General features: G+C 34.5%; 3 protein-coding genes across 7 annotated transcripts; all 3 read left to right on the top strand.

Annotated features, from left to right (window-relative positions):
* The first annotated feature begins 743 nt into the window (after nucleotides 1-743).
* On the top strand, nucleotides 744-7467 carry LOC143445518 (transmembrane protein 179B-like). Its single transcript, XM_076944672.1, has 5 exons — nucleotides 744-982; nucleotides 1058-1251; nucleotides 2968-3099; nucleotides 4346-4439; nucleotides 6009-7467. Exons 1-5 carry the CDS (start codon nucleotides 878-880, stop codon nucleotides 6222-6224), a joined length of 741 nt encoding a protein of 246 aa, XP_076800787.1. The 5' UTR covers nucleotides 744-877; the 3' UTR covers nucleotides 6225-7467.
* Nucleotides 7468-8993: 1526 nt separating this feature from the next.
* Nucleotides 8994-15776, top strand: LOC143446986 (receptor-interacting serine/threonine-protein kinase 1-like). Of its 5 annotated transcripts, none has more exons than XR_013114002.1 (7): nucleotides 8994-9323; nucleotides 11192-11293; nucleotides 11418-11541; nucleotides 11803-11898; nucleotides 12706-12808; nucleotides 13434-13569; nucleotides 13893-13907. XR_013114002.1 is itself a non-coding variant. In XM_076946873.1 (7 exons), the coding sequence occupies exons 1-7, from the start codon at nucleotides 9109-9111 to the stop codon at nucleotides 15719-15721; spliced, it is 807 nt and encodes a 268-aa protein (XP_076802988.1). In that variant the 5' UTR covers nucleotides 8994-9108; the 3' UTR covers nucleotides 15722-15776. The 5 variants fall into 5 exon arrangements, 3 of the variants coding, with proteins under 3 accessions (XP_076802988.1, XP_076802987.1, XP_076802989.1); XR_013114001.1 differs by lacking the exon at nucleotides 13893-13907 and adding an exon at nucleotides 13068-13210; XM_076946873.1 differs by lacking the exons at nucleotides 12706-12808; nucleotides 13434-13569; nucleotides 13893-13907 and adding exons at nucleotides 14798-14931; nucleotides 15428-15477; nucleotides 15615-15776 and having other exon boundaries at nucleotides 11439-11541.
* LOC143446985 (zona pellucida sperm-binding protein 3 receptor-like) lies at nucleotides 15735-20709 on the top strand. Its single transcript, XM_076946871.1, has 10 exons — nucleotides 15735-15776; nucleotides 15853-15938; nucleotides 16428-16535; nucleotides 16635-16746; nucleotides 16884-17033; nucleotides 17261-17452; nucleotides 17551-17781; nucleotides 18066-18172; nucleotides 18344-18508; nucleotides 20125-20709. The coding sequence occupies exons 2-10, from the start codon at nucleotides 15879-15881 to the stop codon at nucleotides 20362-20364; spliced, it is 1365 nt and encodes a 454-aa protein (XP_076802986.1). The 5' UTR covers nucleotides 15735-15776; nucleotides 15853-15878; the 3' UTR covers nucleotides 20365-20709.
* The last annotated feature ends 4246 nt before the right edge of the window (nucleotides 20710-24955 follow it).

Below are 24955 nucleotides of genomic sequence, written 5' to 3'. Positions count from 1 at the left end.
TCTATTTCCCTGGATTATTTTTGAACGTTTTGCTTCCTGTCTACTCAATCACGTTTCTATTTTCTAATCAGTTGTGGTAGTATTGTGCGGTATATTATTTATTTATTTCTGCTTACAATGCATATGCATTTATGTACTAGTAACGCTAGTTGTTAAATAAATATAAGTTGAACGAATCTTGTGCCACGACAAACCGCACAACAGTTTAATCAAGCCAATAACATTACTTTCACATAGCACATAAAGTTTGATGTTGTTAATGTTTGTATTGGATACTAAGTTTGGTTACCTGCGATACCAAAGTCGTATTCTAAAATTAATTAGACGTCCATTACCGTCGATGTCCATTACGGTCATTGTCATTCCGCCATTTTCTAGCGCACCTGTAAAACGACTTTCTCGGAAACTACTGACCCGATTTTAATAAATTTGGGCTCGTTTTTCATGAAAAGACTTGGACTTCCATACTTTAATTAAAATCTGAGATGGTAGGTTACATGGATGGTCGAACTGACATGAAATGACCCTACAGCGACATTGACACCACATGTATGACCAGACTTGCACGTAAACTCATAAATACTTTAAGCATGCATTGATGCTAGAATTTTCATATTCATTAAGTATTCCCTTAAATAGTAATCTGTTGATTAATTAATTGATTTGTGGGGTACCAGAGATAAAAATGATTGATTTATTCTAAATTGCTTGCTGTTAACTCAAATTGTAATCAATTTCTTAGTCATCATCTTTGTAGTAAATTTAGCTTTTGGTCCAGGTATAATACAATTGAATTTACTTTACCAATACAAATAGGTGATTGTCGTACAGTATTTAGCTTTTTTACAATCGTAGTTTCTACTGCAATAATCAAGCGATGGCTTGTCCTAAAGTGGATTTTATTGTTGGACCAGCAATCATTATTTACTTAGCAACTGCTATTACAGAAATTGTGTCATCAGTTCCTGTAGGTCTTGTTCAGGTTGGTGAATTAGTGGTTGAATCAGAAGCTTTGTTTATAATTTATGCTAGAAATTATTAAACTTTTTTGTTTCAGAGTGACTTCAAAGGTCAGTGCATATTATCAGCCAAGGTTGATTACAATAACGACAACAATACCTTCATCGTCTTAAGTTTTGGAAGTAAAAGTGCATGTGAGTTTTGCACATATCTTACAATCTTCACTGTGCTTTTCCCCCTGGTTTATGGAGGGTACTCAGCATATGCCTTGTACAAGTCCATTGATAATGCGTAAGTAATGAAAGTTATATAATCTTAAGAACTTTGACCTAATATATACATGAAAATACCAAAATCATGCAAGTGTAAGGGTAAAATAAGTAAATGTAAATAATCAGGGAACTGTTAAAAATGTGCCAAATCGAAAAAGATTCCAGTTCGTGAGGATAGTTATATTAGAGTTTGAAACTTGTGTGAATGCGAACCGAACCCGAAGCTGCCAACTTTGCTTATAACTAGGGCCATTTTTATTTTGACCTAAAAAAATTTTTTGGACTTTATTTTTATCAAATTTTGACTTTATTTTGACCTAACGAAATTGCTTATTTGTAGAGGCCACAGTTCTTCCTCCAATTACCCAAACGTAATATTTTGTCGAAAAGTCAAGGTGTTTTATGGATTATAAAAAGTGCGTCGTGTTTTTTGGCGATAGATTTAGGTAGCTTGTGTTATTTTGTCCTTGTGAAAAGGGCACTTTGCCTCGATTTTTTCCGCTTGGTAAATTCTAATAAACAGCAAATTAAACAGGGAAGAAGTAATGTAACCCCCTTCACGCGGCATAAGGATTATTTAAATACGTAACAATGAATAAACAATGGACAATTTGCGATAAAAGTTACTGCTGATCCAAGTGGGCATTGTGACTTATTTCCTGCTTTTATGGGTTAATATGGTTTAATTGTGTCGCAGTTCCTGATTTACAATGCTTCCACGAGGATTTTTACAAAAATTACTCTCAAAAAACACAAAAACTTTGTCAAAAGTCATAATTTGACAAAATTTGACTTTATTGTAAATTTTGACTTTATTTTGACCTATAAACTTCTTAGAAACAATCCCCTAGGTGCTGAAAACAACTTTATTCTTTGATTCGTGGTCAGACGAGGTCCTTAAAAATTTTTGACTTTATTGACTTTTGCGGGCCCTACTTATAACCTTTGATCAAAGGTGCTAATAGTTAAGAAAGTAATGCATCAAGTTGTCACTTTATTTATCGATAATTGCGATTGACTTGTTTTTCAAATTAAAAAAGAACAAAATTACTGACATTTCGCCACCACAAATGTCAATAAAACAAATCGAAACTTGAATGTTTTGCTTTTGTTTTCTTAATAATTACAAAATATATTATTCAGCTCAAACTTGCCTGCATTTATGTGTTACAACCCACAAAAGGTCAAAATTGATGAGTTTTCGGAATGCTGTATCTTGGGCTTGCAGACTTCTTTAAGTCTAATTCAGTCTTCAAAAACTCCTTTAATTGATCAGTCATCAGGAAAAGATTGAGAACCACTAGTTTACAGTCTGTTGATTGTTTGTTAAGCCATTTATCTTGATATCACAAAATTCTTTTAACATTTTCTCTGGTATAATAACGTGCAGGATTGAACTAATAAATATGAACTTTAAGGGTAGCATCACATGTCTTTACTATTTTTGCAGACGCACAGACAAAGAAATACATTTGATTTACATGTGACTTAATTTTTCGCACAGTAAGACACATAGCCATGAAACCATGTAGTATTTCAGATTTGTGTATCAAGTAAAAATTGGATTTTCAGTCAAAATATTCAGTAACTCTAAGCCTACAACTACAACTGTTGTAGTGTTTACCAACTAGTAACAAAGTGGTGGTTTCTGCTCTAGAAATCTATATATTTTGTAATAGGCATATAACTATCTATTAAAATTTTTTATGAGTTTAAAAAGTCTATCTCTTTGCAGGGAACAAATGTGGGTTCTTCCAGCGATGATGTTGAATGTTTTGCTCCTCGTTCTAAAGTTTATCAGCTCCTGCATACTAAGTGTTGGTGTGGCTCAATTATGTAGCTCTGTGACAAAATCGTCAGGATTAGGGTAACTCTTGATTATAGCTTTTTATATTTTCCATATTAAAGGAGATGCAAGTCCAAAAACAGGTAACCTTAAATCCAAGAATAGTTATCAGTATGTACACCGGAGCAAGAATTTTTCAACAAAATTTAATGACTAATTGCCAAACATGTGTCACACAAGAATTTAAATTCAGTGCTAATTATGATATCCTGGTATGAAAATAATGTGCGCAACTAAGATAATTTGATCAAATCTCAAATGCTTAGCATAAGATACACATAAGAAATACGTGTGGACTGTAGTTAAAGCATACTTACTAGCAGAAATATCTTTCGTTGGTCGAACCTATTCTAACTTACTATATGTTTAATTATACCAGCAATTTATGTAGATGCTAAACTACAGCTCCATGAGCTCAGTGTAGGTTGTTGCTCTAGCCTTGCCATAAAGACATAATGCTTCAAAAGTATGTGTTCTGTCACTTGTGGCATTTTCATGTTAACAATAAACCACTTACCTGCACAGTCGTATCACATCCAAAGTGCGTGAGTCACTTCAGCTAGCCTATCACCAATCATCATTACCATATTTGGGTGAAATCCCGGTCATCTAGCATGTTGTTTTTACATTGCAAAGTCATAGCTACCACCACTCCTGTATTAATTAGCAGCAACTTTGCGATACATTTTTGGCAAAAACTTTACCATGACAAATCAAAATTTCTTTATCAGTTATACTTACTGACAACAGTTCTTTTATTTAAAATCAGCTTGTTTTTGGACGTGCCTCTAAAGTTAAGCTCATAAGTATCAGAATCAACTTTATTAGAACTAGTTTTAATATGACTTTAGTAATACCATGATCATAGTAACATTTGGTATACCATATTTTTACGAATAGAAGCTGCGGCTACTATTTTTAATCATTTTGTGCGACTTCTATTGTTTACTCGATTGAGAGAGAGAGACAACAAAGAGAATGCCTATCGCAGAAGCTCATGTGTATGAGCAACTTTCAATTTAGCGTTGCTCGTTGCGTTTTTTAATGAAGTGCGGCTACTTTTTTTATTTTCAATCATTTTTTGCAGCTTTTACTCAAAAAAAAAATATGGTATTCATTAAATGGATAGATAAACGTTTTAAAAGCATATAAATGCAATTTAGTGTTTTGCATTTGCAATGTGATTTATTTGCATATTATACTTCAAAAGTTTCCTTCATAGCCATTTACATCGCTCTGTATAAATTGGATGATGTTATGTTTTTAGTACATGTAAGGAAGGCCAACATAAATCGTGGTTTGTGTGGCCTACTGGTGATCTGGATGGGAGTAATTATGACACATATCTTACTACTGCTCAGGTTAGAGATTTGCTGGTAATGACTGTGTGTGAGTGTGTCCGTAGTTAATACAAAAATTGTCTCTATTTAATCAGTGGATGGTCCTAAATTAAAGCTGAAGGAACCCAACGAAATAATCTTTCAAAGTTTAAGTTGTGCACCAAGTTGAACAATTAATATAAGCCCGGCTAAAAATATTTATATTTAATGTGCACTACTATTATAATTCTTACTGTTACCACTTTTCTTCAACCTAACTGTAACGTAACACATAATTACATTTATGTTTGTCATACTGACATGAATCAAAACTTGTAACAAAATTTACTGAACACTTTGATCATGGAACCTGGCGAAATGGACTGCTTTGAAGCATTGTGTATACTCATAGCACAGTGAGCTGCATTGTACTGTAAACTTATCGTTGCACTGTGAGTCATTGAAACCTGGTCTCACAGGCTGCCAGTTTGGAATCTTTGGACTATCTACAATAAGTGAGCTCTATAGGCTTCAGAGTTGTAACCAAGTTATCAAACTTTAGTCTCAACTTACAATTCAAGCTGAGTTTTTTTGAAGGATTAACTTGAGTAATTGTCAAATCAGGTCATTTGGAAAATCAGAATTGAGCCAAGTCAGTTGGTGTTTGAAGCCAAGCTATAGAGAAAATAAAAATGCCTGTTTTTGTCAACAAGAAACGCTTGGGAATTTTGAAAATTTGCTTCGTTTTGCTGCCAAGTACATGTTTGCAGACAGAGTAATTTTGTTCTAAGTTCCGCTTTCATAGATTTTGATCTTCTTCATAGCCCACATGAAAAAGCTTCAAAGCTTTTGGTAAAGAAACGCTGAAACTCTGTAGTTAAAAATGTTGAAAGTACAGTATATACATAATGCAAGCGCAAGTATATGTAGTTCACATACCACACGTTTGACAAGTATGCTTCACACTCATGGTGCAAAACTGCATCGGCACGCTTTAAAATATCTGCAATTAATATTACTCTTTAGGCATTTTAATGAGACCACTTTTTTGAGTTGTTGAGGAGAGTGGAGTTAATGATGTATTGCTGTTTAAATTATAATTCATCTATCCAAGAAGCTTCTATGTTTTTTGGGGTCAGTTGAAGAAATACATATTATGTGAAGGCCTGATTAACAGGAATTTACAACACATTAAAACCTCAGTACTTGATTCTCATGTGGGCATGAATTTCTTCACTTGCTCCAGTTTTTGTGCGTTTTAGCATTTTTCAAAATTTATAGGAAAGGATTTTCTTAGAATAGCTTTGTTTTCACAAGTTGTCAACCATTATTTGCTAGGTTGGAATTTCCCAAAACAAAAACTTTTTAGATTGGTAGGTTCATGTATCACTCATGCTAAACCCTCTACTTGAGCTGTATTTTTGTCTGTGAATTAATACTAAAAGTACCCTATTTATTATCTTGTGGGTGTGTCGCACCCACGAATGCCACTATCTCATAATGTAGTTTATGTGCAACTTGGTTCAAAATTTCCTTTTGTTAATTGAGCTGATGCATTGGAATTTAGGCCTTTTGCAACGAAATCAACATTTTGTGGTAATTTTATTGCAGTCAGCATCATGGTTTTGCGTGTTTGAATGGATACTTCTGTCTGTGTTGGTAGTTCTTCACTATCGTAGAAACATATCAATTCGATCTAATGGCTCAGCAATGCCAACCACTGATGGTTTTTCTGCATCTGACACTGCCGGTGTTGTCGCCAATGAGCATCTCCCTGGTACGTCCGTAGTAAATCCAAACTACTTTGGCGGTGACAGTGGAGCATAGTACTTGTAATTTTGTTTGTTGCTCTTTGTTGGATCTAAGGGAAGTTCTGAAGATTTGTATTTTGTGTATCATGTACAGTGTATACCTGTCATCTGTTTATCAGTGCAATATTTTCAGATTACGATTTGTGATAGATGCTTTATCTCATTTATATTACTTCACCAATCACTGTTTCTTTAGTGTTTTGTGCAACTTTTATTATTGCAGAGAATGCCATAGCATGTACATTGTACAGTATTTCAGAATTTAAAATTTTTACCACCATGATATTTCGTTCCATTGTTTAAAAAAATAAATTTGCATGATCAATTTTTGAAATTAAAATTGATTTGCAAATTGAAAATGAATTTTAGAAATGAGTAACTGCTGCGCTTACAATTTTGGAAAGTAACATTTTGTTTCAGTGCAATTGAGACTTTAGTTTTATCACTAGATATCTGTTTTTGAATGTAAAATTTTTAAGCAGTATGTAGTTTTTGTAATGATTAGCAATATTTTCTTTTTTAACATTAAATGCTTATTAATTGCTGCTTGTTAATGTTTGCAGATTTATGCCTTATGCAGGTTTTCTTTGTTCAGAGTTGGTTAAATTTGAGATTGCCAGTGCCTTACTCGTTTTTCTGTAGTTACCATTATTGTTTAAAGTGCGTTGTTACGCTTCATTAGGTATAATATTACACGATTTCATCATTTATATTGATTTTTGATAACATGTGCATCACTTGGCATGAGATGCAAAATGCGTGATTTGTCGTCATATTTCTATCATAAGTCAAAACTAAGCATATTGTAGATTTTATTCCTTGTCATACATATATCTTTTCATTGCAATGATTACGTGATTGTTGTCTTCTGTAATTATAACAACATGATGTTATTACAATCTTTTGCGTTTTTGCCCATGGCATATAACTTGCTTGTGGAGAGTATTTAATGCTGACAAACAGCAAGTCAGTGATTTTACAATTATCTGTTACTCAATTTCTACTTTCTTACAACAAAGAGTTAGTCTTGACCATGTAACATTGTCCATGTTATTTGCGTTCTATACGATAACATTATGTTATTCGTAGAAATTTTGCTGTTGTTATTAACACCAATTAAAATGCACCTTGACATAAGACAATTTATCCTCGGACTGACAAAAAACCTACGCATGACGTAACTTGGCGATGATTTCTTACTGCTCTTGTTAAGGTCACCGAGGTAGTCGTTGTGCAATAAATGTGCACTGTCGGATGGACTCCATTTTTTGTGTCATTGCCCAAATTTAGAATTGGTCACCAGGCATAAGCATCTTCAATACCTTGCTCAAGACCAGTTCGTGTAAAGTAGCCATGCTGAAGAGCAAGGAAGGTACGTAGCCGAAATATAATTGAAGCCTGTGTCGTTAGATTAGGCACTAATTTGCACCAATTTCTCATAAGTCTTCGCGAACTTGGCCAATACTTCCACAAGTATAGCATAGCGTCATCGACATCTGTTTCGCGAGTCTGGCCTTATGCTGTAAAGGTCTCCAAACATCGGGCCGCTATAACACTTATTCAAACTACTATAACCCTAAGAGGTACTGGTAACCCCAATCGAAAAGCCCTGTTCTTGTATACGGAAAATGTTGTAACGCTTTTTCTCCGTCGAAAACATATGTTTTGCGTGACAGCGATGACTTGTTCAGCAAAAACGTTAATGATTTTCACAGTATTGATAAGAGCCGCAAAAAGGATGCATGAAAGCCACATGCAGCTTTAAGAGCTGTTGTTGAGAATCACTGGCGACTGGCCTATACTAAAGTAAACATTGTAAGGTTAATTTTAAGTGATGTTTTTTTAGATTGGCTAATGTTGGGGTTGTGGTAATTTTAAATTCCAATTTCAAAAATAAATAAATTCCAATGTTATAGGCCTAATTATTATTTTTCATTACGTGTCTAGAAGAAAAATTCAGCCCACATTTATTATCAGAACCAAGATAACTCTCTAACAAAGCAATAATGTTTTAAAATTCGTTTAGCAATAAAAAATAAATTGGTGAAAAATAAAAAGATTTTTTGTCCCTTCAGCCTCACACTTCCCCTACGTTCAACTGGAAAATTTGAGGTGTTTCTGAACTGGAGACGCAACGTTTTCGGAAAGCTATATTGTGATCAAATTACAGTATAGGTTAGAATAAGATAAGAACTTAACAGAAAATATTTCCGATATAAGTTAAGAGTATTATTTCAGAACTAGCTTCGCAAACTAAAAAGAAACTCACATTAATTACCAATACAATAAAATCAATACCTTCGGAAAACAAAAAACGTGACAATTAACCTACTTTAATTATCCACCAGGTATTCTAAATACAACAGTTATAGTTGAAAGCATTTACACAATAAAAATTACATTTGATGTAATTGCGAAGCGAGCGTCTATACGAGAGATTTACAAGCAGTTTCAAATTTGAACTTGAGTTTACTGACCGCCAATTTGAAGCCATAAGAAGATTTGCTGTTTTACTGAAACCAATTCATCTGCTCTGAGACAATCTACAAAACATACAGCACCATGAACAAATATAGCACCCTACATCTCCGAGGTATACTACAAGTAGTTTTAAACACGCCGTCATTGTCATTCAAAGAAAAAGTAATGAAATAGTAAAAAAACGCCCTTCGACATTGTTCCACGTATTGAATGACTAGCTATCAAAGCCCATCATACAATAAGGTCATTTAAAATACCATACAAATTTTCTTCTCTCGGCGACGTTTTGTTACGGTTGCTTCAACAAACAACACAAAAACTATCGTAGTTATATAATGTGCTTGGCTTTCGGTTAGAGGTAGCTGCCGACTAATGTTTCTCTAACTTTTTGCTAAATGTTACTTTGAAATCAAAGAGTTATGCTGAATCAGGTTTCATCATTGAGACCTGAACACCTGCAAGAATATTTTTTGCGAGGCTTACCAGCTATTACAAATGATCTTTTGCGACCAAAAAACATAAGAATTGGTGAAGGAGGCGAAGGAAAGATTGAACTCTTCGAACATTTTGACAATGATATGCAGTGGAAAAAGGTTGTTTTGAAAACAGTAAACGGTCAAGAACTAAATCAACTGTAAGTCATGATTATTTGCTTTAGAGTTTACAGTATTTAGATATTTGGAACGTACTGTTAAGTTGTGCTCGCTAAATTCCAAGAAAATCAGAGTTGTAATAGACTTACAAGATGTGTACTATAGCAATTAGACTACTGATATCAAATTCAAAGCATAAATCTATACCTCAGATTTTGTTAGACCAAGCTATAGATTTGATGATAGTGCTGTTCTCTGGAAAAGTTGTTTAGCTAAAAATGATTCACGGATAGAACCACTAAGGACCAACGTTCTGTTAACCAATTCATGAATAAGATTCACTTGTTCATAACTTTCTATATAGCAAAGTCTAGCAGTTCTTTCCGTTTGGTTTGGTAATGATAATAAGCGTCTTGTGGCTATACCTGGTGCTGGTCTCGCTATAGCTAGTGCTTAGAAATCGATGAGCGCAACAAGAAAACCCAACGTCATACATATTTGTTCTTGAAGCGTTGCGTATATGTAATCAGTCGAAGACTAATTTTATTTACCTTAAAAGAATGATTCTTGTTAAACTCTTATCATCTCTCTCCTGAAATAATCCAAATATGGTAAGTAAACATTGGTGATAGTAAATATGGAAGTAAACCGTTATACGTAGGCCCATGGTAAGTAAGTATAAAGTTGTGCTACACAAAGTTTTAATCTCAACATCTGGGTCAAGACCTAAAGTATGTTACGACGCTAGGCTTGCCGTATAAACCGTGAAAGTTGTTTTGGGACCGGCGACTGCTCACATTCGCATCTCCAAACTTCCCCACAGTAAAATTGTTCTCAACAAGGTTTTTAGAACTGTACACAATTAAACTATACACCGTAAAACAACTGTGATTTTACGCAGATGTGTTGATATGTTCTCACGATTATTGGGAAAATTTTAAAAGTTCAAACAAATTAAATCAATTTATACAAAAGAAAACACAGACTAAAGTTTTAAACAAATTCGTAAGATTTCAATTTATTTTTGTTTACATTTATACAACTTAAAGTTGTATTCATTTATTGGCAAATAGTAATGGGTAAATGGTCTTAAAGCAGCTGTTTATCCGATAAGTTGTCATAAGGCTTTGGTCGAATAATAATTAATCAGTAAACCGGCCACTAATAAAATTTTTATACCATTTGGATTCTAAATGTTTTAAAAACTATAACAACCTGGCTTATTTATAGGCTTAATTATTCGGCAACTGGTTAATTCATTATCGGTCAATTTCTTATCGGTGCATTCTATATATAAATTGGAAAAACTTATATGAACTACAGTAGATTTAAATGATTTCGTGGAAAATAAAACAAATTTAAATAAATTCTTTTTAAAAACCAAATACCTACCGGTATACATTAGGCTACTATAGGCTTTACTCTAATCCTTTATTAATGAAACAGTTTATCAATATTATACTCCTTTCGACACAAAAACTACTATTTAATTTTGATAAATCCAATTTTAGAAGAAAAATATAATTTTCTTTAATAGTTTTTAATTGTGCCATTTATTGTAAATTGTTTTGTGATTTTATTATATATGAGTTTTTAGTATTTATATTGCTTTTCATAAAATATTTCGATCTGTATGCTTTTATTTTTATATATATGTATTTTTTTAAATAAAAAGTGGTTCCTTTTACTCGTATATCAATCAATTTGAATTTATTTAGGTTTTACTGGTGGTACTTAAATTTAATTAAATTAATTTGATTTTGTGTAACTTGTATGTATTTATTTCTATTCACAAGTAACTGTATGAATTCTTATGAATTAATTTCAATATGTATATAATACTCTAATGTACACAACTTTTAATCAATTTATTTTGCACTTGCGTATATTATAATTTTGTTTATTACAGCAACGTGATCTGTCTACGAAAGGAGGCTGAAATTCTTGTCAATAATGTTCACAGAAACATTATCGGATACCTCGGCAGCTATTGTAACGAGAACAAGTTTAGGCAAGTGCACTTTTTGCAGCATTCATGTTTTCGATACTGTAAAGTGTAATCATGAAATTTGATTTAGGCTACTCTTTTCTTATTTGCTTGTTGGCTTATAATTGCACCTCTACATACCTTACAGCCTTGTCCTGGAATACTGCAGGTTTGGCTCGTGTGACCAGTTTCTTCAGTACTTGCCTGAAGCTTCAACCGATGCAACAACTCCCTCATGGGTATGGCCACTCAAACGGCAAATTGCCTCAGAGGTAATATATTATGCATTTGGGTTGCCTGAGTTTACTCATGTTTTCTCACGCAAGTTTTGCTGCCATAAAACTGAATATTTACAATACGATACATACAATGCGCAAGACATTACTAAACCAGATTGCGCTGAATCTAAACTGAGAAAAAGGTTTAATATCCATTTCAAGTAGAGACAGTTTCTTTTTTTTTCACTCGATTTCATTTTTGAATATTGAGTTGTAAACAACAGTTTAAAATGCATCTTTGAAACTTCTTCATAGGTGGCAGGGGCAATGCATTTTTTGCATGAAAAAGAAGTTCTCCATCTCGATTTGAAATCTCAAAACATACTTATAAGTGATGAACTGCATCCCAAGGTACAGGCCAACAAAACTCGGTTTTACTGACATATTGATATCTTAAATAATTAAATTAATTAAATTTCCAATTTATTGATGCAGGAAAGATTGCATCATACTATCACCGTCACAATATAAAAATTGTTAAACTTAATGGTATTTAAATTTTGCGGTAATTCAAGGTCTTGCGATTTGTGATAAATTCAAGAAGTATAATTCATACACTCTAAAAAAACTTGAGTCAGTTTTTCCACTCGTTTGAAAGAGAGAACGGATTCTGACTCTTTCAAGAGTCGATTCTACTTTTTCTGCCTTCTCTCGTTTTTTTTTGCTTGTGCGACTCTTTATTTGAGTGGTGTCGTCACGGATGGCTTGCAGCGTATTACGCAATGGAAATTTTTACCAAATTGTTACATCTAGGACCTAGGTTGTCTGTCTGTTGCACGTGGCATGGTATGGTATGGTATACCGTTGGGCCTGTGCAAGTTAACCTGTGGTGAACGAATAGGCGAACCGCAAATAGGTTTAACCTCTGGGCATAATGATTTCAGTAGACTGAGCTAGGTCATTTAACTTTGAAGATAAATTAAAGCTAACAGCAAGCGTTGATGAAAACCTAGCTTATAGCTATTTGAAAAATAGGTAGGCCTATTTGTGTGTAGCCTAAAAATGAAGTATAGGCCTACCAACCAGACAGGAAACTACCGTAACTTTTCACCAGAAATCGTGCTGCAAAGGCCTCAAGCTAAACAGAGTTTTTTGTTGTTTTGGAAGCTAAGCCCATAAAGTTTTAAAAGAAAATCTTTATCTGTACTTTATTGCTAGATGGAGTTTGACGGTTTTGACATACAATTTTCAGTTGTGCAACTATGTGAGTATTTAACGAAAAATTTTAACATATCTGAAGAAACTGTACATTTGCTGCAAGGTAGGCAAATTTGTATTAGGTCTATTTTGGTCTGTTTATAGGTTTTAACTACTTATAGTCTTACAGGCTCATTGCTTGCAATGTAAAATGTTGTATCTTTTTGTACTAAATTTGGTAGTAATGTGGAAAAAGTGACTAGCTGATAATCGACACGTTAGCAGATTTTACTTTGGCTGCCACTATTTCACCAGAAAAAATTAATAGTTCAAAGTTAATTATCGCAGCTTCTTGTTAACATAGCGTTAATGTTTCGCTGCAGGTTGCCGAGTTTTGAAAAAGCCATATTGGTGAATAGCTAGCCGGTTACGCAATTGGTGTTTTCCTACTTAGTAAATGGCAGCCTGTGCAGTGGAGACGTATTTTACCGGCCGCCGTTTACCGAAGTTAAAAAAGACGAACATGGTAAACTGGAATTTCGCTATTCAGTAAATTGAAATATACGCTAATTTTCAACTTAAAACAACGCACTAATTTGTCCGTAAATTAACCTAAAACTAATCCCTTCTCACCCAAAGTCTTACTTTTCATGATTAAATTACTAAGCTAGGCCGCCAATTGAAATGAAACGCTATTTTTCAATTCAAAATTACAATTTAATGATCATTAATTTTTCAATTTTTCACAGCATCATTTTAGCTCCTGCATTTGTTGGATTTATATTATAGCTATTTGATATGTTTTCCTGTTCTTTTGACTGTAACTGGAAAAGCAATGATCTCAACAACGTCTGAAGAATATAACATCAAGCAACATAACTGAGAGTAAGCAAGCAACTTTCTACTTTGGCGTAAGGTTAACATGCTAGGATTTTGAAACTGACTCTCAACAAAAAGATGACAGTTCTGGAGTCATGGCTTTCTATACGTCATGTACTGTTGTTGCAAATTGCTTACATCTGGTGTTTTGGTTACATTATATTCCATATGGTCAATTAATTATATATTGATTAATTCACGAAGCTATACAACCTTGATAATTTTATTGTGCTCATGTTCTTCTGCACTAAACACGATTTCCTTTTCTGATTGTTGTGTAAGTAAGTCGTTTGCTTTTTCACTGGCTTCAGTTTTTATTTTCTATGCAGACAAACTTCACACAATTCACATGCTGGAAAAGTTGCTTCCGCCATTAAACTTCCGCAGAAAGGGTTGTCAGTCACAATCGCATGCTATTTTTCAATTTGCTGGGGTAAGTGATAGTGGTGGTTTGTGTTCACATGACAACGTGTAATTTTTAACACCTTGCTGTATTGAAATAATTTTTGAACTTTAAATTTTAGGCTGGCACGGACCCAACAAACTTTGCCGTCCACAAAGATTCTGGACTGACTCAACCATTCCTTTTAGCCGTGGGCAACAGCAGCCAACCTGATCAATATTACATTGTTGCCGATTTTTCCGTCATTTATGTTGGAAATGACGTGGTGCGTGCTTTGTACCGCTTGTTCTCTTCGTTTTGGGTATGTAATATCTCCTACTACCCCAGACTTGCACCATTCTACAATCTTCTTGAAGTGCTGGTTATAAACAAAACCCCAGTGTGCTCAGTTAAAACTGTTCTTGCTGCCATCAATGGTGTGCAAAACACTGCATGTATTGGTGATACTGTAGATTGAGTTTTCAAAGTGCATTTTTAAGTGAAGTGAAATTAATATTCGCTGAAGTCATGTGAGTAATAAATTCCACTGCATAAAATTTGGAAGCTGGCTGCTATTCTACCTTTTATATAGAGTGAACGTCAGTGAAGTTTTGTTACTTTGAAAAGAGTCAGATGTCGTTCACTCTTTCAAAGAGAGGGTGGATCTTTGAGTCACCAAAGAGTCAGTTGTGTGTCACTTGTTATAAGAGTGACCGTCACTCTTATCACGAGTGAGCAAGTGTTACTTTCAAAAGAGTCAGATACGTCGACTCTTTCAAAGTAAGGGAGGATCTTTGAGTCACCAAAGAGTCAGTTTTTTTTTAGAGTGTAGTTTTTGGGTATAATCTATAGGTCAGCGACTTTGGATGTAGTAAAGTTGGCTTACATGCTGACGTTGGAATCGCAGGTCTCACTTATACTCACGCGGCCCCCGAGCGTATCATGGACAGGAATAGAAATCCTACAACTAAATGGGATGTGTTTTCGTAAGTTGTTATGTAAATTATTGCTTAGTTTCGATTAGGTTGGCTGGGTATTATCTGGATTCTGGAACTGCCTAATTGTGACTTTACGGTGACAATTTACATTGGATACCAGGCAGGTTGCAAAACTACACTCCACTATTACTTAAGTGAAAACAAAAGCAGAAACCCAGCAAGTTCCAATGTATCATATAAATATTAATCTGATCTATAAAAATAATTTCTTTACGTTTAGTTCTCGCTGGTTTATCAATTTGACGTCTGTTTTAAAGAGTTAAGTTATAGTGAAACATCTCTTAAATCTCACTCAGGTTCAGCAAAATTAAAATTTTAACAATGATCATTATTTTTAAAAGCCCATAAGGCAACAATATAATAATAAACACAAAAAGGATGCCTCTTTTGTTCCTAACTCTTGCTACAGATTTGTCATAGAAACACGTTGCATTTAGCGCTATCCTTTTCGCTGAAAGACTCAATGTGTCTAATTGTTTTACAGTTTTGCCATTTTTTTGTGGGAACTGGCTACAAGTGAAATCCCTTATCAAAGTTTGTATACGACATTCTGAAGCGATTTTTCTCATGCAATTATATGTCTTTTATAACGTTGATCATATTTTAACTGCTCGTTAACCAGAAGTGAAGGCAATAAGCCATAAGTTACGTCATTTCTCATACTTTTTCAGCTTCAATGAATGGACAAATGGAACAACCAGAAGAATTCTATAAGCATTTTGTCGTCGAACAAGGTAGTCGACCTGAAATCAGCTTGGTTAAAGAAGAAAACTTCTGAAAAGTTATACTGACATCATGGGCTCATTCCCCCGAAATACGACCTGGCTTTGAGGGTTTGTCATTAAAATGTATCAAGCCTTCTTTCCATCTATATTAGTTTAGAAAGTTTTAAATGTTGTATTTGTTTAGAAATAAAAGAACGACTTAACTTTGAAATGAACGATCAACAATATAATGAGGCAAAAGAATATTGTCTTTCCTATGGGGAAGATCAGGTAATTCTGGTCCTAAACATTAATTTCATTCCGTAAAAATCCGCATATGAATTTTTAATTACCTTCAACCTCATAATAAACTTTACCGATAACGTGACTTTAAATGCTATATCAGTTTTTAACATAATTTCAAAGTTGAAAAAATCCGAACTCCATATAAAAAACCTAACCTAAACTTTTTGGCAATTCTTCAATTTTATGTATTATACTAAATCCTAAAAAACTCAAATTCTCAAGGGTTATCGACAATTGTTTATTTTTTATCTGCTATCTTTATGGATTACATGGATAGAGGGATTATTACACTGTGAGCGAATGTATTGTACGTGTTCCGCATAAAGACGGTGATCCAGCTTTACTGGTGGTTATAAAATTATCTTATTGCTGCACCTGAAAAAGCAAGCGAAACCTTGCGGAAGCTGAAGTTAGAAAATTAAAATTGATCTTTGAAAGTGCTATATTTATTCTGCTTTTGCTTTAACTATTAAGTCAAGCAATTTTGCGGAAGGAGATTCCCCAATGTCTACAATTGCTGATACTGCATCACTGGCAAGATCAATTATTATTATCGATCGCCCTGCGCCAAATAACAGATTGGTAAGTGGTAAACAGTGCAAATATTTCATGGAACATTGTTTTTAAAAATATGTTTTTGTGATTATGTCTATTTCTTTTTAAATCGAACACTTCGGACAGATTTTAGAAAGGAATCCAATTCGCAGAATAGACGAAGTATCGACGGTGGAAAATGATGACTTTTCTAATGACAGCGAAAACCTTCTTTCCAGTTCCAACTCAGAATCGCAAGGTGCAGTTGCAGACTTAAATTAAGTACTGTATTTTAAGACTTCCAATTTACAGAAGTTTGGAGTAATAACTTAACTTTTCGGTATTGAAACGCGACTAATTGCTTTTAACATTCAAAATGGCAGTGTTCTTTTGTAGGAGAGGATGCTTGGACACGTTTGTTTGAAAACAGCTGTGCAAAACACAGACGAAAGATTATTCTGATTGTCCTCGTAGTCATGCTGGGCGTTGCTGCTGCTGTGATGTTTGGGTTAATATTACGGACACATGGCTCTACATATAACCACAGTTACGTTTTACACTTATAGGTCTATAGCTTACATTAAAGAATTATAGGAATTATTTCGATTATACTTGATAGGTTAATAAGTTTTTGTAATGCTGTTGTCATTTTTAATTTCATTTTTTCAGCCTAAAATTTTGTTAACATAAGCTATGTTAGCAAAAATCTTCAAAGTTTTTGTGTAGTACAACGCACACTCATCTCAATCAACCCTGACATATATGCTTTATAGCATGTAAGAAACTCAAATCGCCCCCAAATGGTGGTTCAATCGCCTGCAAAAAAAACGCTTGTAAATTTACCTGTCCTGCTGGTTCAAGATTAATGATAAATGCATCATGTCCTGGAAAAAATACAACAGTTTGTGAAACCGTTGGCACGTCTGTTCCGTTTTGGACAAATCCAGTGCCATATTGTGAGAAAGGTAAACTTATTATTTGTAATTTTGCAAGTTTAGGTTATATATTGTGGTTATGATTGTGACTTGTCTAAGTCGAATAAGGATAACTCGCCATTTTGCAGTGATCTGTTGCCGAACTTTGCGACCCAGTGTGGGAGTAAGCTCAAATTCTTCCTGCTCGTTTGACGGTGAAACAACTGTGCTTCATTCAGGCGAGGTGTACAGCATGTTTCAAAACGGCACAAAATGTACTGTTTTGTGTCAACCAACTTATGTCATAAAAGGATTTCCTGAAGTAACGTGCGCCACCACTTCGCTATGGCAACCAGACTTTCCTAGTTGTCAGGAGAAAGGTACGATAATGAAGGGAGGTGTTCGAAATGAAAAGCGCTCTAGTGATTATGACGGTTAATATACTTTTGCAAACTCTTTTGTCTTGGAAAGATTAACTTGATTATAAAGACATACTCGTATTTAAGAATGACAGCGTCTAAGGTTTGTAAGGGAAAAAACGCATGTGAAAAAACATTGAGAACCACTGCTTTAGAGCTTGTGTCAAACTCAAATCATTGACAAGTGGCAATTTATTTTCATTTAACTTAAAATTTATTGCTTCTATACTCTGGACTTTTCTCAGAATGTCCTGACATCAGACCTTCAGATTTTCTCTCCTACACTTGCACCAACAAAAACAAAATTGGTTCAGTTTGCAAGTTCTTATGTTCACAAGGCCGACATATTTTGGTATGTTTAATATATGGTGACTTAAATTTCACAAAAAGTTGCGCAGAGTATATTTCCTATACTGTGTATACAAAATAAATTATACCAAATTAAGTGCGACTTTATATAAGAAAGATTATTAGATAAATATATTTCTTTATGCAACTATTATATGGAATTTACTGGTTTAAGGGACCGACTTCAATCACATGTGAGACTTCAATGAATTGGTCGTCTTTGCCACCAAAATGCCAAAGTTCGTGCCCACCATGCATGACTGGTCCTGATTGTAAACATATAAAAAGCTGGAATAAGCTGAAAGATGATATTGTTGACAAACCTTGGGCGAAATTTATAGTAAGAAAATTTTTAGTAGGCCTGATACCATGCAGATATAGTTCATAATATTAATATGAACTTGCTGTAATTCCCGGAAGAGCAACATTTAACGAAATGTGTATTGAATGAGATATATATTAGGCTTCAGTGGCGTAGCATATAAGGTGTGTGGCGTTCGTAGCCTGCATAGGGTGGCTATTTTTGTCAGAAAAAGACAAACTTTTGGCAACCTCACTATCTTCTTTCAATAAAACCTGTAAAAATACAGTTTTGTCCTACAGTTATTGAATTTCATTGTTAACCCTATCCTAACCAGGCTCGCGAGTTTACTAAAAAACTAGGTGTGGCCGACCCCGCACACACATTTTCAATCGTTAATTACTAGAAAACTATACGTCGTAAACTGATCGGATTTTGACAGGTTAGTAGAAAAATCATCTGGCTTCCTGTATACATCATAATTGTAAAACTAAAGAAAGTGAATTTAGTGTAAATTAAGTATTTCCAAAAGTGACACATTTCTAGAAATTCTTCTTGTTACGCCGCGTCCCCGCTGTGCAGAAGACCAGCTGACCGCGAGAAGAGAACGAAAGAGAATAGTTAGTCGAGTTATTGGTGCGTAAATGAGTAATACGGTTCAATGCGGAGAGCAGAGCAAAGCAGAGGAAAATCATGAAAATATCGCAATATCTTAAAAATTACAAAATCCAACTTTATCAAACAAACATGGACAGATAGCTGAACATTTTTTAGGAAAAGTCACCAAATTTCAAGTTTCTACAGCAAACAATGCAACTGTACGCCACGTTTTACTATGACAGTGTGCGGGAGAAGCCAAGCCTAGTTAGAATAGGGTTAACTAACGGTATATATTGGTGTTTAGTCTATATATATGTATATATATATAGGCTACCGTTATTCAACGTTAAATTATCGTCTGCTTTAAACAATCGGCATTGACCATAAATTTAAAGACTTTCGAACCTAGCTATTTTTTTGTGAAAAGAGAATTTACTGAAGCGATTGATATTGAAAGAATTAATTATTAATTATATGAATGATTTTGCTGCTCGAAAGATTAAAAAAATAAATCTGCAGCTTTTTGGTTTCACTAATTGTGCTTTCGTTCTCCAGTGTGTTTTGATGAATTAGTTGAAATATTTTCATTATCTTTTTACAACAAATAGTAATTGTTTTAGCCTAAATTAAAGTTGGGAATCCAGCTTAGACATTTACGATATGCTCGATTGCAAATGCGCACTATAGCGTATAGATAGGGTGTTGGGATCTAATTGGGCCGTGCCCAGTGATGGGATTCAGTCGGCTCGCACCGGTTCTTGGAATTTTAATGACCTCCGCGAACCGGTTGTTAACAAGCGTATGTATAAGCCTATGTTTTATCGGGCCCGGTTCAATATGGCATGCTGCTAGTGAGAGAACCGGATGTTAAAATATATGAATCCCACCATTGGCCGTGACCCTTATTCTTACAAAGTTTACGACCAATTGTTCTCATACAATACACATCTTCAAACTTCGAAGTATAGGAAAAGATTTAGTTGCTATCACTAAACACCTAGCGGTGTAGAAGCTAATTCCCTACCATTAACCTATATGTTTATTGCGTTTTACAGGCAATCTACGCTGGGTATTCCATCACTTGCAAAATAAACAAACATGGTGGAGTTTTTAATTTTAACTGGGATTGCACTTGTACCGATCTATCCACTTCATATCAGCATAGATGCAATGATTATAAATCTCCAGGTGGTTCCTGTAAACACGCACTCGCGTTTTTGGTAAAGGATATGGTACGAAAAGGTGTATATCCCGAGCCTTGCGACACGTCTGAGATGCCATACGATTGCAACTGATAAATGCTAATTAATTAATTAGTCTTGCAACATTGTTTCGCATTTTCTTAGGCTTTACTACAGAGAAAACACCTTTAGCAAACCGCAATATGCAGAAAGTCTTTGTTTTTGTTTTGTCAAACGAGACGATATGGATTCGACTTTATGTACAATCTTATGTGTGTATAATTATATAGGACTAATAAAAAGATCTTTTATTTCCGTCCATCATACGGCTTTCGGTGTTAAAATTTCTTTGTACCACCATCATATTTGTCAGTTTTAAGTTACTGTATTATGCTTAATTTAAGCACTGTTTTATTAGGTTTTGCATCAATTTTTAAAATAAACTTTTTGTTTCCTCTTTTAAAAAGCGTTTTTAATTGCATTAAAAACGTTTCCATGGATTTTCGAGGAATAGTTCAATTATATGACTATATATTTAGATTTCCAATTACCTGAAGCCGGAGGACTCGGCAAAGTTTTATTGCGAAACTACCGGTATACGGCGGGAATTGATCCAACTGGCCATGTGTAGTTTGCGTATAATCTTTTGTAACCAGAAATGGCGTAACGTCAATGAATCCCCTGTCGGCATCTTATCTTTACGATTCGTCGACATTTATACATCAGTTTTGTAACTAGAAATACAACGAATCAATAGATTCTATCAATATTTTTGATGAAGAATAGCAGAAGATAATATTTTGAACAAGAAATCATAGGTTATCATAGTGCGAACGCGCTAGCGCAGATGTTTTTCATTAAAATAAGTGACTATTATTAGCTGTCGGAACTTATAAAACTATTTTTTCGGCACCATAGCGTTCCACCTAGCGCTATTTCAGCCTGTAATTTAATATATTTTAAATATCCTTATCTCATAATTAAAATTTCTGTCGAATGACCGGTATCTGTAATGTGATTTATTTCCACCTGACCTACCTGCTACGCTATTGGTCACTTGACACGTCAACGTCATCATAATAAGTTCCTTTAAGAAACCTTTCTTACTTTTTAAACTTTACAGCTTTCCTAAAAGTAAAAGACTTTCTTTTTAGTTTGCAAACAGCCGCTCACTTAACAAAATATAAACGGAAGTTAATGAAATCCTAAGACACACTTTGCTTCTCCTTCTCGACCTATTATAGTAATCTGACCCAGTTTTTCACAGTTGTTTTGCTTACTGCAAAATTGCTTACAATTGTTCAGGTCCGCTGATGAGGACAAATGATCTGATCTAACCAATGAGCTACACAGAGGCAGTGACTTGTAGCCTATGTCATGGTTTGCTAAAGTGATATTGTGAGATGAAGGAAATGATATGACTGATTGTTTTTGTTTATATTATTTAATATGTTTCGTCCTCTATAATCGTATGATTTTAGCCTAATATAGGTTTTCCTCAAACTAATCTGATTTTCACCACCAGTCAATCATGTGAGTTTTTCTAGTTTATGTTTTTATCTTAAAATACCAGTGCGACATTGAAAATTTAAAACAGAAGGAAGGAAAGCTGTTATAAATTTAATTGCAAATGAACAAACAAGATATAAGCTTAGGCCTAATCTACACCCAACAAGAAAATTGCGAAATTTCAAGAGGGATGAAACATAATGATATCAGTATAGGCTTAATTTGGTAAAACATAGCAAAAAAGTTTTTTTTGCAAATAGAGGTATATCTCGTTTGTTTTCTATTTGGAAAGTTCATTGGCCTAACTTATATCATTTTCGTATACAGGAAAATATTTTGGTATGTTAAAGTGTTTCAATTTTCGCGTTTAACGAAACCTACCGAAAGTAAGCGGAACTTGTAGCAGACAACAATTTGGGCTACCGTTTATGCCACAAATAAGGTATTTTACTATGCGCATCTGAATGCGGTTTCTTTCCATTCTATGACAGAGGAAAACCAGTTATTTATTGCATCTTTGTCCAGCTCTCCTGAACATTAAGAAAATCACCCATGATGGGACACTTTTAGGAAAGCCTCTCTCACTCAAAAATGCAACGGGCCTATGCTTTGGCTAATCTTTCGTTATGTTAGATATACATTTCTTGAAATTAATCGTATGAGTTTTTATAAAATTTGTTCTTACTTATTGAGTAAGTTATAAAATAAAAATGATTTTTGTCCCATCTTGGATAACCATGATAAACCAAGATGGGACAGTATAGGCCTATGTATAAAATTTTAACAGTAAATCCTTGCTTCAATTATGCAGTAGCCTATTATGAGAAAATAATATAATGGATAACAGTTAAATGATTTAGGAAAACAAATTTAATTTAGCAAGTGGGTTACACGTAGGGATGTGCCGCGAGAAAGAATATTCGGGTTCGTGCGAACCATAATATCATGAAGGTCGACGCGAACGAATCCCGAATCTATTCGTATAAGAACCAAACAATAAAATTTTCTCCAAAAGTTGTCAAGTCTTGCTTCTAAAATGACGTAATCCATAAACAAAGCGCTTTCTTTCGAAAAATAGTGTTTAAAAAACGATCGAAAAAGCAAAATCGTTAGAAAAACGATCTTCATTGTAAGTATTGCTGACTCTAGTTTAGCATTGTCGGGGAACTAGATCATCATTTTTTACAAAAGTCAGTAAATTTATATGTAATATTGTATTCGGGTTCGCCATTGTTGGTATTTGTGTTCGCCCGAATCTTCCATAAAGGCGATATTTGGCGAATCTATTCGGGTTTGGGTTCGTATCGGCCCATCCCTAGTTACACGCATAGATATAATATAAACACTATATTGTTTAAAAATCCTATTCGTACTATATCTGTGGTCACACAGCATCAAACAAAATCGTTCTATACGGCGTTTCAAAATTGTACACTATAAATTGCCAGTCAACTACTAGCGCAACCGTAGGAATAAATGTCAGAATTCATTTCATAATTTGCGCTTCGCACTTTTCGGACCGGCGATAGGGTGGTCAAATTTCGAAATAAAGCAAATTCCATCACAGTTCGCTTCTTCAGTGTTCGTTTTTCTCTATTTTGTCAAGTGGGGGAGCAAATGTTGCGTCTGTTCCCAGTCACTAAAACCCTAGGTGAGATACTGATTCCGTGTGGATGCAATCTCATTTGGGTGTAATTTCGTATTGATTTAGTCCCTTATGGTTGCAAACCCTACAATTGCATGTGGTTGTAATTCTGTGTGGATGCAAATCCGTGAGGGTGAGGGTGAGATTCCGTTTACAAACGATATAGGCCTAGTGTTTATAAACCTGCAGGCTATCATTTTCCAGCTGTGCAAAGTTTACCACGACATGCTAGTCATATTATAACCGTAAACTTTCTGTACATACCCCATGCAAATTTGGCTAGCCTATATGGAAAATTGCGTTCTGTGCAGGAATTACCAAATTTATTTTCATTTTTGGCTGTTTTGTTTGAATAGGTTTGTAATGAAATGACAGTTTATCGTTCCTTTGCCTGTAAGAACGACCACTTTAATTACAATGTTTGTCTGTAGAATTGCTTAATGTCCTCGAAGTGAAATGAGTCTCAGGTCGTTGTTTCGCTTCTCTTAATCTTAGAATCAATTGTATACCATGACAACTGTATAAACTGGTTATATTGTTTCTTGTTTAAACGATTACATTAAATAAGACATTGTGACAGCTACACAATAAAGTCGACCACTTTCTATGGTTAACTTCGTAGACTGTGACGCAACGAATAGCTGCAAATGAAAGAATAACTCACGTCACGAATTATAACGATACACCGGAAGTCATGCATAGGCGACACGTAACGCAATGCTTTGCTTTGCCGATTTTCGTAGTCTATGCGGCATTCGATTTGCAAGCAATTTTATAATATCATCACATAACCTCCTCCCAGAAATTGCTTATATGCAATGTAAGCAATTTATGATCAACATAAATGTAACATCAAATTGTCAGAGATTCCTAACACAGGTCCTTTTAAACCCTTGCGAGGTACGACAACATGACAGCGATACAAATGGACAATATCCTAGGCATAAGACTCAAGTTATGCTTTATAGGCTTGACCAAAACATACAGTAAAATACAAAACAACGCGCTAGGATATATAGAGAATAAACAAACAAAAAATCATTACTGAATGTCCAAATACCGATCAAGTTCGTTCACTGGCCTCCTACGACTAGTGGATGGGCCAGCGTGCTTTGTTCGTCGGTCATTGTTGCATTCATAGTTGACTGAATTCAACGAGTCTTCGTTGAGCACTTGCATACAATGTAGGTAAGACATATCTTCGAAACTTGTAGTCTGAGATCACTAGACTTCTCTCAACCTCAAATTTAACTGTTCATAGATTCCTCGATAAAAGAAAAGCGTAGTTCTCACCGAGCTCGTTGGCACCATAAACGTTGTAATGAAATGACAGTTTATCGTTCCTTTGCCTGTAAGAACGACCACTTCAATTACAATGTTTGTCTGTAGAATTGCTTAATGTCCTCGAAGTGAAATGAGTCTCAGGTCGTTGTTTCGCTTCTCTTAATCTTAGAATCAATTGTATACCATGACAACTGTATAAACTGGTTATATTGTTTCTTGTTTAAACGATTACATTAAATAAGACATTGTGACAGCTACACAATAAAG

This window comes from Clavelina lepadiformis, chromosome 2 (genome assembly GCF_947623445.1).
Source record: "Clavelina lepadiformis chromosome 2, kaClaLepa1.1, whole genome shotgun sequence".
NCBI classification, from domain to species: Eukaryota; Metazoa; Chordata; class Ascidiacea; order Aplousobranchia; family Clavelinidae; genus Clavelina; species Clavelina lepadiformis.
This window is presented reverse-complemented; position numbering and strand designations above follow the sequence as displayed.

Bases quoted from the DNA above. Each gene is read 5' to 3' on its own strand.
- LOC143445518 (XM_076944672.1), top strand. From the start codon at position 878: ATGGCTTGTCCTAAAGTGGATTTTATTGTTGGACCAGCAATCATTATT. The intron at 1,252-2,967 runs GTAAGTAATGAA...ATCTCTTTGCAG, and splicing joins TACAAGTCCATTGATAATGC to GGAACAAATGTGGGTTCTTC. The intron at 3,100-4,345 runs GTAACTCTTGAT...TTATGTTTTTAG, and splicing joins ACAAAATCGTCAGGATTAGG to TACATGTAAGGAAGGCCAAC.
- LOC143446985 (XM_076946871.1), top strand. From the start codon at position 15,879: ATGAACGATCAACAATATAATGAGGCAAAAGAATATTGTCTTTCCTAT. The intron at 16,536-16,634 runs GTAAGTGGTAAA...CACTTCGGACAG, and splicing joins CTGCGCCAAATAACAGATTG to ATTTTAGAAAGGAATCCAAT. The intron at 17,782-18,065 runs GTACGATAATGA...GACTTTTCTCAG, and splicing joins TCCTAGTTGTCAGGAGAAAG to AATGTCCTGACATCAGACCT.
- LOC143446986 (XM_076946872.1), top strand. From the start codon at position 9,109: ATGCTGAATCAGGTTTCATCATTGAGACCTGAACACCTGCAAGAATAT. The intron at 9,324-11,191 runs GTAAGTCATGAT...TGTTTATTACAG, and splicing joins GGTCAAGAACTAAATCAACT to CAACGTGATCTGTCTACGAA. The intron at 11,294-11,417 runs GCAAGTGCACTT...CATACCTTACAG, and splicing joins TGTAACGAGAACAAGTTTAG to CCTTGTCCTGGAATACTGCA.